Consider the following 19,419-nt stretch of genomic DNA (forward strand, 5'->3'; position numbering starts at 1 on the left):
AGACGAAAGAAATGAAGAATATATGAACCAGTCGAGACGCTATAAGAAAAGTTGCTCATATGGGGTCATATTGGACCCTAGGAAACAACTATATATTAGTAGAATTGATACATAGGAGGACAACAAAGCTTAGTTTAATTTTACATAATACAAGGGGAATCACAAGCTAATATGGGCATATCACATATGACTTGATCAAAAACCAAACACACATCTGTTATGTGTATAATCGGTGTGTGTGTGTGTGGTGTATATACAAGAGGACAGAGAAGTGTTAAATATATGATCCTATTGGGGCCTTTCTCTAAACACCCCCAATATTCTCACAATTTAATGTGGACACTAAAGGCAATAATGCCCCAAAGATGGGCGCCGGTGTTCCACTCTTCGACCCATAAATGGGCTTTCGAGTGAGGGGGAGTGTTAAATATATGATCCTATTGGGGCCTTTCTCTAACATCTTAAGGTTTTAGATGAGCTGGTTACTTAACAAGAAGAGACAAGACCACGTTGAGAAATGGAATAAAATCAAAATAGATCCACAAATATTATAAATTTATGATGAGATGAATGCATGTGAATCCAACGTGTGTGGTGCATGCAATTGCAAGCTCTTTGCATTCAAATCTTTATACAAGTTGAAATAGATTAAATCTTTAGCATTGCATTTGAATTCTATTAGAGCTAGTCCCAACTCCTTGTCACGGACACTCATCTTTGAACTATTAATAATTTGAACGTGGGAAATCTTTATAAGCAACACACTAAGATATTGTTAGACTTGCTCCTTATATTTGAAGATTTTGAAGATTGCAACGCAGATTGGATTGGTATTTCTGAGTAGAGAGTATAGCAGAGTGCATGGTACCCTATTCTCATCAGTAATAAGATTGTGGGGAATCCGGGAGTTTGGGATCGTTTGGATAACGGGATTTCAACCCGATCAATGAAAACGAAATCTCATTGATTCCAGTCACACTTTGGGATCAGACCAAGTTTATGAATATTTAAGTATCTGCAGCTCAGCATTTCTTAAAAAAAATTATGTAATGCCGGTGTTTGGGCAAATTAAGAAGCATCTAACCTAACAATAATAATATGTGAATCATCAGCTTTTCTAGGAATCTTTCATCATCAGATCATGGGCAGATCCAGACAGAATGACATCTTCATCAAGTCTTCTGCTCTCATATAATATATCCAAACATTATTTGTCCTTAAAAACACACGTAGTCATTGTACTGTCCTTAAACGCTAAGCACTTTCGAATCTCTAACAATAATCACCGAACCAGTGATCGTGGTTTGCTCAAGCGATAAGCAGGTTCTTGGCCTGTTTTTTTATATCTATGAACGTGTTATTATGCTTCTGAAGAATATAATATGTACATTTTGGTTGTATGTGTATGATACTGGACAAAATGTTTTAACAGCTCCTCACCTCACACTCACAAACACAAACACTAATCTAGCAAATCTTGCAATCAATACATGTGTACACATATTGTATCCTTCACAGCCTGTCAATCATGAATTGTTTAATGTTAATACTGATTTACAAATTTTAATAAGCTGATGAGTTTGCTGTTTATGCAAGAAAAGTAGGAAGCAGGGGATAAAAGAGAATAATTCTGAGCTAGCTAAGACCTGTAAAAGGCTGGTCTAGTTTAAGATTATTGCTGATCCATTAAACTCCCAGTTGTACTTAGCAAGGACAATTAGTAGACAGATCTATTGTTCCCTGCGGTCGAGATTTAGATACAGCTCCTGTTCCTTTGAGATTCTTAGTTCAAGGATAAAGTCAGCAGTTGCATGAAGGTGCAAGATTTTCGATGAACGCCATTCCAGATTGTTCTTGTCAACCAACTTCTCATTCCAGGTACAGTGATTTTATTAACCTTTATACCTTGTCTGCCTTGCTCTAAAACGCACACAGAGACATTCCTTGATAGTGTTTCTTTTCTACTTGAGTGTCATGTTTTTATGTAAAATTTTCAGAATAGTTTCTGATGAGTAAATTATGAAGCCAAGACTTTAGCTGATCTCTGAATTTAGTAGAGTTCAGTTGTGATGTTGGCTAGGTATGACTAAAAGAGTATGAGAACTTTCCGCTGGTCATAGGTTTTAAGAATATGGCATTTCTCCTCTCTGAGCCGTGTTCAACAAAACTACATTAGAATTTCTTTTGCGGCAGGAATCTGAATAATATCAGCTTTCTGTCACTTCAGGCACTGTTGGTAGCTGCATTTGTCCTATATTCTTTGGTGTTCCAACTATCTATGACTGGATAACTGATAAAGTTATTTTGTACATTTCAGGAATGGGAACAATGCTCCACGCTACTCGTAATCCTTTGGCTAGATCCCCTACTACAAGTGTTTCTGCTTTGTAGTTGGATAATTGCGAGTCTTTAAATAATCATAAAGTTTTAAATAGAGAAACTTCACAGGCGCAGATCTTAGGGTTCGATAGAATGCTTGAACAACTCCAGACAGAGTTCATTAAGAAGACAATGATAGATCAAGAAAATACATTTCAAAACCAGGTATGAAGAATCTCCTGTCATACTGAGTTTTTCCTCTTATTCGGTATTGTAGTGACTTAAAGTCAACAGTCAGTATCCTAGAATAAGTATATAATTTACCATACAGGCATACTAATCTTTGATAAACTTTGTTACCACTTAATACAACCTGAATTAAAGTGAGCTTAATAGCAGAATAGAAGGTTTGGAACTATGGAATGTTACAGTCTCCAAAGTTAAATCTGCGAGGAGGAGCCATATATCTTCAATGGTGAAAGAATAGCACTAGCTTAGCTCTTCTATGCTATTAGGAACTCTGAGAGCAACAGACTACTAAATCACCGAGGAGCCATTCTGGGAGACCACTAGCTTCACCCTCTTACACTACTAGAAAAAAAATGCAGAGTCAAACCACTAAGCCAATCAGCATTATTGACAGTTCTATCCTAAATTCTGGAATGCTTTGGGTACCAAAAAAAAAAACCTCACAAAGCATGTACCTACCTGGTTCTTGTGCTTCTGCTTAATTCCTCTTATTTTGCAAAATATGCACATTTAATACTGGCCCCAAGAAAAAAGACTGATTTTACTGACTTGTGTAAGACACTGCTTTCAGCTGGCCAATTTTGAAGCCAGTATCCCTTTCTGATGAATCAATGACTCCCTGATTATGTGCATCTTTAGTTTTATAAGCATTTTAAAGACTTCTAGGGATTCAGTCTTGAAACATTTAGAACCTCATTCCAGAACTTATCATTTTTCCTCCATAGAGATTAGAGCGCTTTTGCTGTTGAGAAATCAGCACGAAGGTTCAATAGATAGGTCCCTCCGAGTCTATTGATTGCAATAACTGGAATCATCACATGTTTCGTTGTGAAAAGCATTCTTTTCAGTTATGAAGTGCAATGTGGACTTATGCTTATATTAAAGAAAAAAAACTTATATTGCAGGTAAGAGAACTTCATAGATTGTATAGTGTTGAAAGAAGGCTGATGAGTGAGCTAAAAACTGAAATCAATCAAATTTCTTTAAGGGGGTCAAAAACAGGTCTTGGTTTTAACGATTCAGGTTATGTATATTCACGGGTGGAAGGTATCAGAGTAGACCAAAGCTTAGGAGAACACAGTGAAAGCTGCTCTACTGAGATCCTAAAAAGGCCAAAGGGATTTGATCTAGAAAGGAGAACTGAGCAGGAAGATGATATGTCAACCGGAGTTAGTGCAACTGATGAAGAACGAAAGAAACCTATGACAGATGCACCCTGGAAGTCTGGTGGTACCAGTATAGATGCAAAGTTTAGGGACATAGAGCTGACCCTCAGCATTGGAGGTAGCAGTGGCAGAAAAAGATTAGAAAGTCATAAGAGCCTGAAATTAGATAACTTGAGGGAAGTCCAATCTTCTTCTATTATTAAAGGAGAGGAGTTCAGTGACTCGAGCATTACTCCCAAGGCTATTTCAAGCAAAAACAACGAAAAAGGCAAGCAGAGTCACTGGGTTTTTCAAGATTTGAGCCTGAGCAGAACATAGGTAATTGTTACATGATGTATGTTCTGCATTCATCAACAATCTTCTTACATTTGTATATTAATAGTATTTATTAACTTCTGCAACTTCATCCTAATGTTTCTGTGTAATTAAACCAAACAATCATACTCAACATTATTCATACGAGATTGTTTTCAGTTCCAATATGGTACTTTTTTTTATGTAATTACAAATAGAATACTTGGCGCACAAGACTAGGGAACGTTCCCTATCATACCTTAGTTTCGTTTAATATGAAACACCATTACATTTATCTTCACCACACTTTAGTTTATACATAACTGACGCTACTACTTTATACATAACAGATATTTTAAGTGAAACCGAAAAAAATCTAATTGAAAGTAAGATAAGGAGAATTGCTATGTAAATGAAGACTTATAATTTCAATACATAAGAACCAAGAGACTCGGATGAAAAGGAGATCCTAATGTACATAAATCGGGTAGAAAGAATTCAAGCAATGGTAAGATGAGGTATCCAGTGCATGAAAGCTTCAAAGCTTGTTTCGTAAGATGCACAACAGAGTGCTTGCTATATATATATATATATATATATATATATCTGTGTGTTGGATTCTTTCTCAAACGACATGTTTTTCACATATGAGTTGCCCAAAAAACAGAGACATTGAACTTAAAATTAAAACAGCCATGATACATGTATTGATCATGAGCTACTTAACTCTTTATCTCATCATCTTCCTTTGAGCTGCAAATAAATCCAAACCTCCAATACTATGCCAACAACAAATCTCATTAATTTGCAAGCACGCATTCCATGAACACAATCGTTGATAATAATGGGGGTAAAGAAGAACTTATTAGACCTGTAAAGTAGAGTTCTATTAGATACAGTCTACTAAAGCAGCACCCTGACCGCTTAACAATTACACATATCACCTTCTCAGAAAAGCGTAAACAAAACATATGGCAACCACATATCTCCATCATTGTGGAACTTAACTTTGGCCAAAATTTGGTATGGCCAGAAGATGCCTTGCTCTTGGCAACGACACACCAAAAGTTTCATCCATATCTAACTCATCAGGTGACATGCCAAAAGGTAGCTTCCAATCAAAACTGTGTACCAACTGAGCTACCACCAATTTAATGTTTATTAGGCCTAGGTGTATACCTGGACAACCTCTTCGGCCTGAACCAAATGGTATCAGTTGAAAACTTTTTCCGTGAAGATCTATGTTGCTGCCCATAAATCTTTCAGGAAGAAATTCTTCCACATTTCCGGACCAAATTCTAGGATCTCGACCAAGGCCCCAATTGTTAATGATTATCTGCGAATTCTTCTGTATGAAATAACCGTCTATCATGATATCCTCCATTGACTCATGAGGAGCTAACAGCGGCGCCACTGGATGTAGTCTCAAGTTTTCCTTCACTACGAGATCTAGGTAGTGTAGCTTTGACAAATGTGATTCTTCCACATATTCACAATCTACTATGACATTCCTAATTTCTTCTTGAAGTAGTTTCATCACCCTTTGATGACGCATGAGTTCTGACATGATCCACTCGATGGCAGTTTGGGAGGTATCAATGGCTCCGAATATCAAGTCCAAGATAATTGCTTTGATGTTTGATCGATCAATGGTCTGCGCTAATTGCTCATGAGTACTTTTAGAATTGTTTTTCAATGCTAAAATAATATCAACAAAATCCCTATCAAGCTTTGTACAGTCATTTCTAGCATATTGTTCATGATCATCAATGATGGTTTCCAAGATTCTGTCTAGTCTTTTGCTGGCAACTTTCAACCGTTGAGTTAATCCCTGACAAGAAAAATCAAATTAAAAAAAAATCCATATTTTTTACAAGACTCAAAGTTGTACCCGCAATTGAAATATAAGATATTATTGGTGACAATTTCAGCATACACAGATCTTATCAAGAACAAAATGACAAGAAAATACTAATTACACATTGTATATGTGGATTCATCAAATCGAGAAATCAACTTAAATGATACATCTGATCACGTCCAAATTTTAATATATTTCTTAAAAAGAGCTAAAGATTTATAATGAATACCTGGAGATCAAGTGCACTTAAAACTGGAACATAATCAGCAATGTTAAAGGCTACTACAAGCTCTCCCAACTCGTGTATTATCTCAGTCAAGTCAAATCTATCATCCCTGCTCATCCCAAACAACATTCTACAAGTCATGTCTTGTATCAGACGAGCCACCTTCTCGCTAACATCCACAGTCTCACCCATCCCTGCTGCCTTTTTTAGCGACTCCACCAGCAACCCAAGCTCCTCCCTCCTCATCCGGGACATAGAGTCGACTTTCGCAACGCTGAGAAGCTCCATTGTGCAAAACTTCCTCACGTTACGCCAGTACACACCATACTTGGTAAATGCCATGCCTTTGGTGCCATAGGATAAGTACTCAGCAGCCTGAGATTTAGGACGGCTAGCAAAAACCTTGTCGTGAATCTTGAGGAAGAGCTCAGCAGCAGCTGGAGACGAGACTATTATAGTAGGGATGGACCCTAGGCGGATGGACATTATGGGACCATATTTTTGTGACAACTTGTAGAGATTGCGGTAGGGGTTTTTTCCTAACATGTGGAGGTGACCGATAACTGGTAAACCTATGGGACCGGGCGGAGGCCTGCGGCCGTCATGCCGTACCATGGTTAGGCATTGATGGATGAGCCACCACAGCGCTCCTACAATCACTGAAAGTATGGAAAAATCTTTCGGAGACATTTTAAAGAAACTACTAGTTGGTATGTTGAAATGTTCAAACTGAATGATGCACAAAAGTATTAAAACTCCACGTAACAAATAACAGATAAATTATTTATAGTCAGCTAGTAGTTGGGTTATAAATCTGGTGTTTTTTATGGGTTTTTTTTTATGATTGTGCAGTCAACTGGTGTTTTGTTGTAAGTTGTGATGAATGTTATAAAAATCGGGAATCGGAAGAGATCGGTCGAGTTACTGATTTAGAATTAATCGAAGAATCGGTGATTAATCGGAAGGATAAATTGGAGAACAAATCGGATACATTTTAAATTTTAATTTATATTTAATTTTATCTCCTTATTTTAGTAGTAATTTATAAGTTAATATATATTTATCATATTATATAATTTATAATTAGCTAAATTTAATTGAAATTATATATTATATATAATAATTTATTCACAATTTACCGATCAAGAAAAATACATAAGGACTAATAAGATTTCAAAAATTGGATCGGTTATGTAACTTTCAGAATTAAAAATTAAAATCGGGGATCTTTAGAATCATGTTTGTAACTAATTAAATAATTTTTACTATTTACATTACTGATGCTACTACTTTATACACAACGACTACGAGTGTTATAAAAGTCGGGGATTAATAGGGATTAATCGGCGATTTATTCATATTCGGTAGGGAATCAAACTGATTACGCGAAAATCGGGTCAAAAATCATATTTTATGAAAATTGGTCAAAAATCGGCCTCATTGATAAAAAATTAAAAAATATTTAGAAAATAAAAATAAATAAATAAATTTGTAAAAAAATTAAGAAAAATAATAATCATGTATACATATTTATTATTTTAAATGGTTAAAAATTTAACTTTATTAATTTTTCATCTCAAATTGACCTCAATTCATAAGTTCGAATTTTAAGAATTGTATTTATTTTAATAATATTCCATATTTTAAATTTATTTGTATAAATATTTATAAAACTTGTATATGTATAATTAAAATAGTAAAATGAATTACATCTATTATTATTTATAAATATTAATAATATTAAATTAGTTCCGATTAATGACCCGATTAATTATTTCGATTAATTTCCGATTAACTAATTAATTTCTAAATGATGTTTTCACCGAGTAAGTCCGATTTACACTTTTTATGCACAACATGTTTTAACTTCACATAAACAGACTGAATATTTGTTTAATCCGGTTCATATAGTCTTAAGTTCGCAGATTGTTTGTCCGAGGTCCACATTATATCATTTGCCAAAACAGCTTCCTCAGACGAACCGCAACGGTGGTGCCAATGCTAATATTCAGAAAATTAGGTCTTCCTAAATTTTTAAATAAAACGAAAATAAGTGAATTGAAAGTAAAATAATTTAATCACATATTTGAAGTAAAATATATTTAATTTATATTTATTGTCGCATGTGTTTGTTTTTTTTGAAAAGAGGGGCATAATTACAAAGAAAAATGAAACTATTTTAATTAATTTTTACTTATTTTTCTTTCATTTTTAAAACTCGTGGAGGGCTTCCTCCTTAAACACTCTGGCTTCCCTTCTTTTTCGGAAGAATCTTAAATTGGTTATTGTGCCTAAATGCTCATATGTGTTTATAATAAATGTTTATAATAATAAAAGTCCGGGTGAAGTCTTGAGCCACCTTTTGGGGCCTTGGGATTGGGGGTTGCGAATTTGCAATATTTCAACTCCATTATCAGCTTACAATTTGTCTGGCCTCTTATACTACGGAATGGGATCTCAAAATGAGCCTGCTAGAACACGCCTGAATAAGTTTCTTTTTCTTATATTATCATATTAAAAAATAATTTTTAATACTGCCGAAAGCTCCAAAATAATTCTTTATATACCTAAATATTTTTCAGAACAAATTTATATTAAAAAAAAAGCTCCAAAATTGAATTCAAATCAAAAATCAAAAATCAAAAATATGTTAAAACGCGCAATTAAAAAAACTGTTTGCGAAGAAATAAATTGTGTAATTAAATTATCGGAGATGTGTTTGGTTAAATTTACTATTTATTCATGCATAAATAACAAAAGTACAGCTTCGACCCGAAAAAAATAGCACAGTTATAAACTACTCCCTCTATTTCATTTATATAATGTTTGAATTTTGTACACACACTTCTAAATCCTTTAACCGCATAGATAAAATAATATTTTTTAAAATCTTCTTTTTGTAAATTAAAATTTTAGTTTTATACTTTTATTCATAAAACGAAAAAATTGCAAATAATTATTCTAATTATGCGGTCAAAACACTTAAAAGTGTATGCATAAAAGTTAAATATCATATAATAATATAATAAAAAACAGAGGGTGTAGTAAAAAGATACCCCACATCAGAGAGTTAAACTGTGCCGTCTTTATTATTTCTACTGTTTCGATCATTATAAACAGAGAGTAACAAGGGAGTTATATTGAGATTCATCCATAAAATCACGATTGCCAACCACAATATACCAGTCCTACTAGTTGAACCATCTGTCTGTTTTCTCAGGTACGGTATATGCCACAAACATGTTAAAAAAAGAAACATTGTTTGACAAATTTATACCCAAAAGAGTTCATCTTCCACCCCGGGTTTATGGAGATTCAACAAGAAACAGGCATCACCAAAGAAATAAAGTAATATAAGAAATCCTTGCCAGAGGTTGATGTCAGGTTCCAACCACAGTGCAACAGAGGACCTGCAACAAGAGGTAACCTGACAGCTTTTAGAAACTTTTAGAAAAAGAAACTGCGACGACATTTTACAAGAAGAAACTTTAAAGTAGAACACAAACACTGAGGTATTGCAGCCAAGTCTCCAAGATTAAATCATAAACATCAAACATGAGAAGATTAGAAACAACGAGACATTATCTATAAGAGTATTATTTATGTCCAACTATGTGATATAATTATGCCAAAAGCAAAATGGAATAGATATTTTTTTACGAAGAAAATGGGATATTCATTTTTTATGAAGATTAACAACTATCCAGATTTAACAAGGAACAAAGGATGAGAGAAAAAAAATTTATTTGTCTCAATTTTATTGTTGATTCTTAAGGCGTGTTTCTCTCCATGGTAATTGTGTATTGAGTCGCCATGACGTTGCATTATATCCTATATATAATTAGTGTAAGGGAGTTTAGGCGGTACCCTAAGATGGTATGGTCGTCAAGGTGAAGATTGTAAATTCCTAATACTTATCAACTTAAAAAAGAAACAAACAAAGAAACTTGTAAATTCCTAATACTTGTCAACTTAAAAAAGAAACAAACAAAGAAACACCAAAAAACAAAAAATACCAGAAAACAATATATGTACTAGATTTGCAAAAAAAAATTGCAAAAAAATCCTAATACTTATCAACTGAAAAAAGAAGAAATACAAAAATCACAATAAACACTAAGTTTTAAAAAAATAAAATAAAAAGAAGTAAATAACGATAGTAGACATACTCTATTAAAAAAGAATTCACGTTTAATTGGAAGTCACACCAAAATTCACACAAAATATTTTTATTAAAAAGTTTTTAATATAAAAAGTAGACAAACTAAATTAGAATTTACAATACTCACCATCTGAAAATTATAGAGTCAACAATATAAAATTTTAATAAATTAAAAATTACAAAAAACATAAATTTCATGAGTAAAGTAAGTAAAATAAATCCAAATTACTACTAATGAGAATAATATTATCAACTTCTTTATGATAATTTACAAAATCTCATATTTTCTATCATTATCTTAATATTGTATTATATCCTATACATAATTGGTGTAAAGTACAAAAATATAAATTTAATTGTATATGGTATAATAAATTTATTAAGTGAATACGTATAAATTTAATAATTTTAAAATTGGAAAAATATGAAACTTTAAGCAAAAAACAATACAACTAAAATAAAAAAAATAAGTTTTAGCAACTAAATAGAATTAGAGAAGTCATTTTATAATTTTTCCAAAAAAATAAATTAATTTAATTCAATATTAAAAGTTCATATAAAATATTTATAAGATATCCCGTGAATTGCAAACAGATTTTAAAACATTAAAGAAATAAACAAACAAATAAGAAAACAAATACATAACCAAAAAACTTAAAAATGTACAAATAAATTATATTAATTAATTAATACACCAAATATTACAACAAACAAACATTACATTAAAAAATAACTAAAAAGCAAAAAACAAATCAAAAAACATACTAGGTGTGAAAACAATATAAGCAAAATTTTAAATACTTTATATACATAGACCTCATTGAAATGAAAAATTAATAAAAAGGATAATTTATATAATTAAAGTAGGAGACAAGAATTCACGTTTAATTGGAAGTCACACCAAAATTCACCCAAAATTATATAAAAAAATAGACAAAGTAAATTAAAATTTCACCATCTGAAAATTATAGTCAAAAATATAAAATTTTAATAAATTAAAAATTACAAAAAAACATAAATTTTATGAGTAAAGCAAGTAAAGTAAATAAATCCAAATTAATACTAATAAAAATAATATTATCAACTTATTTATGATAATAATAAATTCTCATATTTTCTATCATTATCTGAATATTGTATTATATCTTATACATAATTGGCATAAAGTACAAAAATAAAAATTAAATTTTATATGATAATAAATTTATTTAGTGAATATGTATAAATTTAATAATTTTAAAATTAGAAAGATATAAAATTTTAAGCAAAAAAACAATACGACAACTAAAATAAAAAAAAATAATATTAACATAATAAGTTTTCGCAATTAAATTGAGTTAGAGATGTCATTTAATAATCTTTCCAAAAATATAAATTAATTTAATTCAATATTAAAAGTTCATATAAAATATATATAAGATATCACGGGGATAAAGCTAGTGACCCTAATGGCTTTTAGTACGCCATGGCCCAACCTAAACTCTGTCCCAAATGCTTTGTAAAAAATTGGCCCAAAACAATTATGTTTCATTTTTTAGCTTCTACAAAGTACAGTACGAGTGTGGTTTAAACTGCTAACTGCATATGTTTAGAAATAGGAAAAAAAATATTCGAACGATTCATGAGCCATCAAGAGCTGTATTAGCAGCATGCACATGGCCAAGAAGCAATTAGACCTTGGGTACAAAATATGTAAGTGATATCCTGCAAACTTTAATACTAATAGAACTTGATTCACTCAGATAAAATTTTCAGAAAGAGAAGGTTTGTTTAAAAGGTTAAACATGGAACTGGAAGCACGGTAAAGGAAGGTGTGGTGAAGGTAAAGAATAAACCGAGATGAACACAAAATAAGGGTAAAAAGATGAACACAGACCAAGGGTAAAAACTATCTCCCACATACATATCATACATAATTATTAATCTTAAGATTCTCGTCAAAAGCTTTTCTTGCCTAATTTTATGCGGATCCTACAATAAAAAAATGAAAATTCGTTCAGAAAAGGTACCTGTACATGAGATAGAGCAGCATGATAGAATTTTAACTGCCCAGGACTCTCCGGGGATCAAGCTGCCCACTGCAATAACTTGAAGGAACAGTAGAGAGTTCCTGCCTTCCTCTCCACTCCTCACCAGGCTTCAGTGTGATGGGTTTTTCTACTGCAGCAGCCTCAACACAAAGCATGTGCTTATATTCATCGTCGCCAAGATCGACAATAGCTTTTGCCCTCCTGTCCCAAGGATTCCACACAACTGACATGTAGGGGAGAAAAAATTGTAACAAGTTTACAAGTATTTAAATTAAAGATGCGATGGTTAGGTTAAAATAGAATTTACACACAGTTATAGTGTTATATGATTATTTTTAACTGCAACGAATCAGATACAGTAAAGGACACATTAAGTTCACAAAATATTAGTAACTTTAAAATTAGGAGCTGAACTATTAGCATTGATGTCTAGGGATGAACACATTAACTGATAAAGCAGATTCATAATTGTCCGTCACAGTCTGCTGCAGGCCACCTGTGTTACTAGTAAATTATGGTAATACGGGTAATTTAAGAGGCCTTGAGTTAAAAGAAGAAAATTGTACATACAGAAATAGAAGAAGCAGTAGCTCAACTACCACACATTTATACACAAATAAGACGATTAAGCTTTAGGAAACAGTGGGTATGGCTCTCACCAGCATCTGGAAGTCCGTCTTTGCGAATCACAAATGTCCGCTTCTTTTCATGATCCAAAATCGCTATCTTGGTTGGCGTGCTGAGATATATTTTGTCAACCTAACATATTAGGTGTAATCAAGTAAGTACGAATACGTATATGAGTAGATGAAGAACACAGACGAGGGGATGGTGATCAAGCAAAACAAAAATGATGTACAAATCCTACTTCTGATTCAAATGTTATGGCATCGCCTTGTTCAGTAAATCTCTCTTTATTCTGCAGATTGTCAAGATAGTCCAGAGTCTCCAGTCCTTCAACCCGAACTTCACTGAATACAAGCAGACAACTAGAAAATATGATATGCTGCAGGCTATAAATTCCATCAAAAAAAAACTAACACAGTAATATTGTATTTTACCAAGAAAATATTATAAACTCTGGCCAGTTATAAAGTTTAGATACAATATGTTCTGTGTTTCAGGACATGCAGTCATAGAAATGTATAATGGTACACATAAAACAGGTAACGGAAGGAGGATTAAAGGAAGTTTTAAAAACTGACAAATTTCAAGGCACAACAATGAACTTATCAAATACCTGATATCTGATACAGAGAAATAGGTATGATAAGCAAATGTGAATGTAAATGGCTTTCCATCAGTATTGGTATTTCTGATACGAGAAGTCAACATCAGATCTCCTCCAGGTCCTAGGGCAATTCTCAGGCGAAACTCGAAACTACAGAATAAAAAAATGGAAAGTATAAATAAACTCCTGCAGAATACATTTATTGTAATTTTATTTTTAGAACAGACATTTAATTAATGCATTCTTGATGTGACATATTTAAAGTTAATTCTAAAGTTTACCTATGAGGCCAGATCTTTAGATCATCCTCAGAGGGCTTAAGAATCAGGTCAATGAATGCTTTACTTGAAGAGCTTGTTGGAAAAGGAGGGGGGTCAGAATCAATGTTCCAGACCCTATTTCTAGCAAAACCATGCTGGTCAAGCGAACCATGGCTTGAAAACTACAAACAGAAAGGAACAAGTTTACATGGAATAAACACAATCAATGCAAATTAAACAAGAGCATGTGGAGAGGCGCATACTTGAGGGAAGCATATTGGAATACCTCCCCGTATTGCCTTTGGAGGCTTGAAAATCGCCTGCACAAAGTTAGATAGCTGAAGTATAGATATAGCAGATTATAGTTTATTATAGCAGAAGACATATTTGACAATAGACAAAGTGTTGCTCTCATACTACAAGAAACACTGAAAATGCAACAATAATAACATAAGCAAATATAGGTAATGGGATAAGAGAACCCTAGTCCTGTGTAGTGTATTCTGCAGAAAAAAGTTAGTTTTTAATATAATTAAAAGACTCATGTACATATTCAGATAAGGTGGTTAAGGAATAACACCAATCTAAAATTTGGGTTTAATATGATAAATGGCAAGTTGGGTACAGTAAAAAGGACACAATGGGCTCTCCAACAAAAAAAGAAAAGAAATGAACAACATTGAAATTTGGAGGCAACTTGGAGGGAAAGAAGAACAATTAAGTGCTAGAAATAACAAAAGCTGCAATATGACAATCTGACCTATAAGCAATAGAACCCAGACCCATCCTCGTAAAACTATACTCAGCACACACTCAAAGAAAATCAGAACACAATAACACCAACGGTATGGGCTGCATACCTTTCCAAAGAAGACATTATCATGAGTCATGACTATTAACTGTCTACAATACTAAATACATATTTTACCATCCTTAAAACAAAAATAATTCAAGAAATGTATAATCTAGTAATCTACTCATGGGTATGCTTTTCTATTAGCAAGGGAGTCCCGCAAGTATAACAAAACAAAGTCCCATTTGAAAGAAACATGTTACCTTATTACTGACAAAAAGCAACTCCTCGCCACAATCATTTTTCCAAGAAGTCACATGGGCCCCATACAGATATACCTGTACACACATCATGAAGTATTAAAAAAAAAGGAAAACTCTTGCAATTTGCAATTAACAATCAAACATAGCGAATGAATTGAGAGTTTAACCCTAAGAAAAACCTATCACTGATCCATAGATTGGTGGAGATTTATTGGGATGAAAAGCTTCTGATAATCAGAGCATATATATTATATTAATATGGCTATGGACTTGACATATTTTACAAAAATGCTCGCCCAGAACTCAAAAACCAAACAAGAAGAGCCTACAAAGGACCACTAAAATGTATAAACTGACATCCAGAACAAAAAGCATCTCAAGTTCTAGCTTATAGCCTGAACAAACATTTGATACATAGGCAATGACCTTAATACAACGGTATGAGTGATTTACTCTTTGACATGACAGGGCTCAATCCACTGTACAAAAATCAAAAAATTAGCTTGTTTTGACAACCACATATTTATCCAAAAAGATAAGATATTCTTGGCATAATCAATAGTAAAGTTAAAATTACTTTTAAACGTGTCCAACTACATGTTACAAAGTGAAATTGTGATTCATAAAATCATCAAGTGCCAGGCTGTAGCTTATCAGAATCAGGTAAAACACGAGCAACATGATAAGAATCGGATTACACAATAGTCGATAAGCATTAGCTAAATGAGCTCTTTTAATAGCGGAGGTCAAACCCATTTTGATAAAGTATATAATGGGTCTAAGAAAGGTATAGTTATCTGAGAACATCAATTAAAGCTCCTTCTCTTTCGAACTGTTTTACTCTCTAGTTTCGTCCATGGAATCTACCCGGAATTTTTCTACTCCTCTCTAGATCTCTATCTGCTTCTTTCAAAATCCATCTCTACTCTAATCTAATATCTATCTCCAGTTTATGAAATCCCACAAACTCAAAACTATTTCTTGAATCCTGACCCAGCTTTATGGAAAAGTCTGTCTTTGTATTAGCATGCTGTCCAGATGCTTTTTGCTGTCTGATATTTGTGTCTTACTTCCAATAAGTATCTCCAGAATTTCTAATATAATTTCTTATGCCCAACTGAAACACTTATATTCCATGTACACACTATCCACTGTAGGATAACAAAAGCTGCCACCAAGTTTCAAACTTAACCATGTAGTCATTCTGGAATAATATACAGTCCCACTAACAACCTATTCAATAAATACATTGTATACTTGTCATTTATATAAAATATTACTTAAACCTAAGCACATTTCAAGAAAATATCGACGTCACTACCACAAGAGCTAGGCATTGGATCATTGTCGGAGGCCAAAAACTAACTCATGGCCCACAAGTTATTGGAGTCCTAGTATCAGTTTTCAAAATAATTCAACTCTTTCCAGCTGTCTTCTCTAGTCAAATAAGTTGTGATTTCTTGATCACATAATTGAACATGGTTTTGAATCAGCCACTGCATATCCCAAAATTTAGTGCTATAGAAATGAACATACTATCAAACTATGCTAGTTCTGATACATTAGTAGAGCAAGCAGAATGTTGTTTTCAATTTAGGTTTGTATAACAAAACTTATAAGCTCAAAATATTGAAACATACTTGAAGCGAACTATAAAGTATTTATATAAATTGTTACTTTTTTATTTTTACTTAGATATGAGAATGTTTTGTAAATAAGTAATTATATTATCTATTCAAAAGTATTATAGAAAATAAATGTAAGATAATTAGATATATGGTAGTAGATAACTAATAGGTAATAATTAATAATAAAAGGATTTGTTTCCTTTTATTTATGATTTTACTTGTTAACCAAGTTTTAGGAGTTCTATATAACTATTTGTAATCTCGTATATTTATTGAACAGAGATAAATATGAATTGATTTCATTGGATAAATCTTATTATATATTTGAGACTCCACTGATTCTCTACGAAAATAGGTATTTACCCATGTTATCTTATTATATATCTGAGACTCCCCTGCTTCTCTGCGAAAATAGGTATTTACCCATGTTTTAAACCCTAATCTGTCCTACACCAATACTTCTAAGATCAGATCATCAAGAGTTGAAACATAGGGAACATCTATTGGTGCCCTGATATATAGAAATGTTTGCAATACAATTTATTCAACCCTTAACTTCTGCTAATAAATATTTAGCCATGAACTAGAAAAACTAGCAACAAGGTAAAAGATGATTGTAATAACAAAAAAAAGATGATTGTAATAACAAAAAAGAGTTAGCAGTAAGATAATTTGCCTATAAAGCACCTAAAACATGAACCTAAAGGTACTTCAAGTCTCAAAACAATAACATTTAGGTAGCGATATAGGCTTTTATGTCTACCTCCATCTCCCCCCAAACATTGGCAAGATGTATTGAATTTGAAAGCAGAAAAACTAGCAACAAGGTCTATCTAAAAAGATGATCGTAATAACATAAAAGAGTTGGCACTAGGATGCTTTAAGCCTATAATGCACCTAAAACATGAACCTAAAGGTACCTCAAGTCTCAAAACAATAAAATTTATGTAGCGATATAGGCTTTTATGTCTATCTCCATTTTCCCCCAAAACGTTGGCAAGCTGTATTAAATTTGTAAGCAGAATGCACCCATAATGATACGGATTAGGATCACATTATAGTTCAAGTATCATAACTTTATTAAGATGAGAATATTTTCCACTTTATCCGTATTCATTGCACAGCACACACTTTATTCTTTAACAAACATGATTTAGGACAGGTTTGGGGAAGGGTTTAAACAAGTGACAAATTACCTATATCCGCAAAGAATCTGTGGAGTCACAAATAAATCATCACATTTATCCAATAAATATCAATTCACGTAATCCTCTCCCCTTAATAAATAAGATTTCAATAGTTTACATAAAACTCTTAAAACTTGGTGAACAAACAAGTAAAATCATAAATAAAAGGAAACAAATTATTTTATTATCAGCTATTACATATAATTTTCTACTACCATATATCTAATTATCTTATATCTATTTTTTGGAAAAATCAATATAATTACTAATTACAAAACATAATTATATCTAACTAATAATAAAAAAAAAGTAACAATTAATATAATTATTTTATGCTCCGAATCAAAACACTCTTTACATAATGATTATAATATTCCTTCCTCTTCATTTTGAGAAAATAAATTAATTGAAAAGCTCACTGTAGAACACATACAGGAACTAGGAAGGAAAAATGCTCCTGTGAAATTAAACATATGACAAAAGCAATAAGCTAATCTATGTTTTCGCAAAATCATCCCTGCCAGTCGGATTAGCACAAAGCTCCGGCAGAAGTTAAGAGTCTCGATTTATACAATTTTATTTGATTTTCACTATAATATTCTCCATCTTCTACTAAAGATGCAATTGAGAAGAAATAATTTAAAAAACAATAACTATAACAATAAGAAGAATCAAATGTGCAAATTATCCACTAAGTTCACAGTTAATATTAGACCGGAATTTACATTATTAAATTCTTCCTCACAATCACATCACTATCACAAGATCGAAAAGGAAACAAACAAACCAAAACAATTACTAATCTCGATAACAAATCTCCGGATATCGAATCACAAAAATCAAACCAAAACCAACAGATTCAACCGCAAACATTCAATACACACTAGATCAAGTCCCAAACATCAAATCACAACCACAAATCAATCAAATCAATCAAAAACACATCAAAATAAAAGGAAAGTGATGATGACCTCAGCAGAACTGCCGCGAATTTCTCGGAGAATGACTTTATCGAGGCCATTGATGCCTTTACAGTGCTCAACATTAACCTTTTCGATCGACATCGAAATCGAAATCTACTCTACCATAACCTGTATTATACACGCCTTTCTATTGTGTGTGAGAACCACAAGGAGAGTGATGTGATGTGATGAATTTCAAGGATTTGTATAGATACAGATTGTTGTGTGTATAGGGGTGTGTAACTGAATGCTATTGCTACCACTATCTCCTCTAACCTCTATTTATAACCACCATTTTCTTTTTCTTTTTTGTTTTATTGTTGTTGTCTTTTTAAATACTACATGTATTTATCTATTTATTCTTTTGTCCTATTGTTTATCTTTTGTCAAATCTATTTAATTTTGGGATGTAGACATTTTGTAATGGTATGGTATAGAATATATGAAAATTATCATTTTTTTGTTCCAAGGAAAATGAAAATTATCATATTTTTTATGAAAGTTTTGGCCTGATTTTATTATCATATTTGTTTTAATTACCTCAATACAACACGGAAATTTTTCTGAATTTCCGGTCTCGTGATAATTTTCTCGAAAACATATTTTTAGTTGTGTTTTCATGAATATTATTTACTTTTTGTTAATTTTTATGATGCGAAATATATTAATTTTAATTTAAAGCTAATATTTTAAAGGGGAAACATTTTGGAAAAGCTTTTATAAAACTGGCATGCTCCAACCCATATTCAAATTAATTTTGCATAAATTGACATGTCTTTGAAACTGAC

General features: G+C 32.3%; 3 protein-coding genes across 3 annotated transcripts; 1 reads left to right on the plus strand and 2 right to left on the minus strand.

Moving 5' to 3' along the window:
- The first annotated feature begins 1,163 nt into the window (after positions 1-1,163).
- Positions 1,164-4,182, plus strand: LOC141717211 (uncharacterized). Its single transcript, XM_074519306.1, has 3 exons — positions 1,164-1,878; positions 2,318-2,544; positions 3,474-4,182. The coding sequence occupies exons 2-3, from the start codon at positions 2,473-2,475 to the stop codon at positions 4,050-4,052; spliced, it is 651 nt and encodes a 216-aa protein (XP_074375407.1). The 5' UTR covers positions 1,164-1,878; positions 2,318-2,472; the 3' UTR covers positions 4,053-4,182.
- Positions 4,183-4,450: 268 nt separating this feature from the next.
- Positions 4,451-6,810, minus strand: LOC141717212 (cytochrome P450 CYP736A12-like). Its single transcript, XM_074519307.1, has 2 exons — positions 6,119-6,810; positions 4,451-5,859 (listed from the first exon to the last, which is right to left on the minus strand). Exons 1-2 carry the CDS (start codon positions 6,803-6,805, stop codon positions 5,032-5,034), a joined length of 1,515 nt encoding a protein of 504 aa, XP_074375408.1. The 5' UTR covers positions 6,806-6,810; the 3' UTR covers positions 4,451-5,031.
- A 2,370-nt stretch (positions 6,811-9,180) lies between these two features.
- Positions 9,181-18,922, minus strand: LOC141721174 (putative glucose-6-phosphate 1-epimerase). Its single transcript, XM_074523944.1, has 9 exons — positions 18,641-18,922; positions 14,855-14,929; positions 14,062-14,118; positions 13,820-13,980; positions 13,548-13,688; positions 13,176-13,278; positions 12,967-13,066; positions 12,287-12,530; positions 9,181-9,525 (listed from the first exon to the last, which is right to left on the minus strand). Exons 1-8 carry the CDS (start codon positions 18,731-18,733, stop codon positions 12,319-12,321), a joined length of 942 nt encoding a protein of 313 aa, XP_074380045.1. The 5' UTR covers positions 18,734-18,922; the 3' UTR covers positions 9,181-9,525; positions 12,287-12,318.
- Positions 18,923-19,419: the final 497 nt, after the last annotated feature.

The sequence above is a fragment of the Apium graveolens genome, chromosome 4 (assembly GCF_009905375.1).
Source record: "Apium graveolens cultivar Ventura chromosome 4, ASM990537v1, whole genome shotgun sequence".
Taxonomy (NCBI): Eukaryota; Viridiplantae; Streptophyta; class Magnoliopsida; order Apiales; family Apiaceae; genus Apium; species Apium graveolens.

Coding starts and splice junctions, on each gene's coding strand:
- LOC141721174 (XM_074523944.1), bottom strand. CDS start 18,733: ATGTCGATCGAAAAGGTTAATGTTGAGCACTGTAAAGGCATCAATGGC. Junction 14,930..18,640: donor TTCGCGGCAGTTCTGCTGAG/GTCATCATCACT, acceptor ATGTGTGTACAG/GTATATCTGTATGGGGCCCA. Junction 13,279..13,547: donor TTCTCTGTATCAGATATCAG/GTATTTGATAAG, acceptor GCTTGTATTCAG/TGAAGTTCGGGTTGAAGGAC.
- LOC141717211 (XM_074519306.1), top strand. CDS start 2,473: ATGCTTGAACAACTCCAGACAGAGTTCATTAAGAAGACAATGATAGAT. Junction 2,545..3,473: donor AAAATACATTTCAAAACCAG/GTATGAAGAATC, acceptor CTTATATTGCAG/GTAAGAGAACTTCATAGATT.
- LOC141717212 (XM_074519307.1), bottom strand. CDS start 6,805: ATGTCTCCGAAAGATTTTTCCATACTTTCAGTGATTGTAGGAGCGCTG. Junction 5,860..6,118: donor TAAGTGCACTTGATCTCCAG/GTATTCATTATA, acceptor TTTTCTTGTCAG/GGATTAACTCAACGGTTGAA.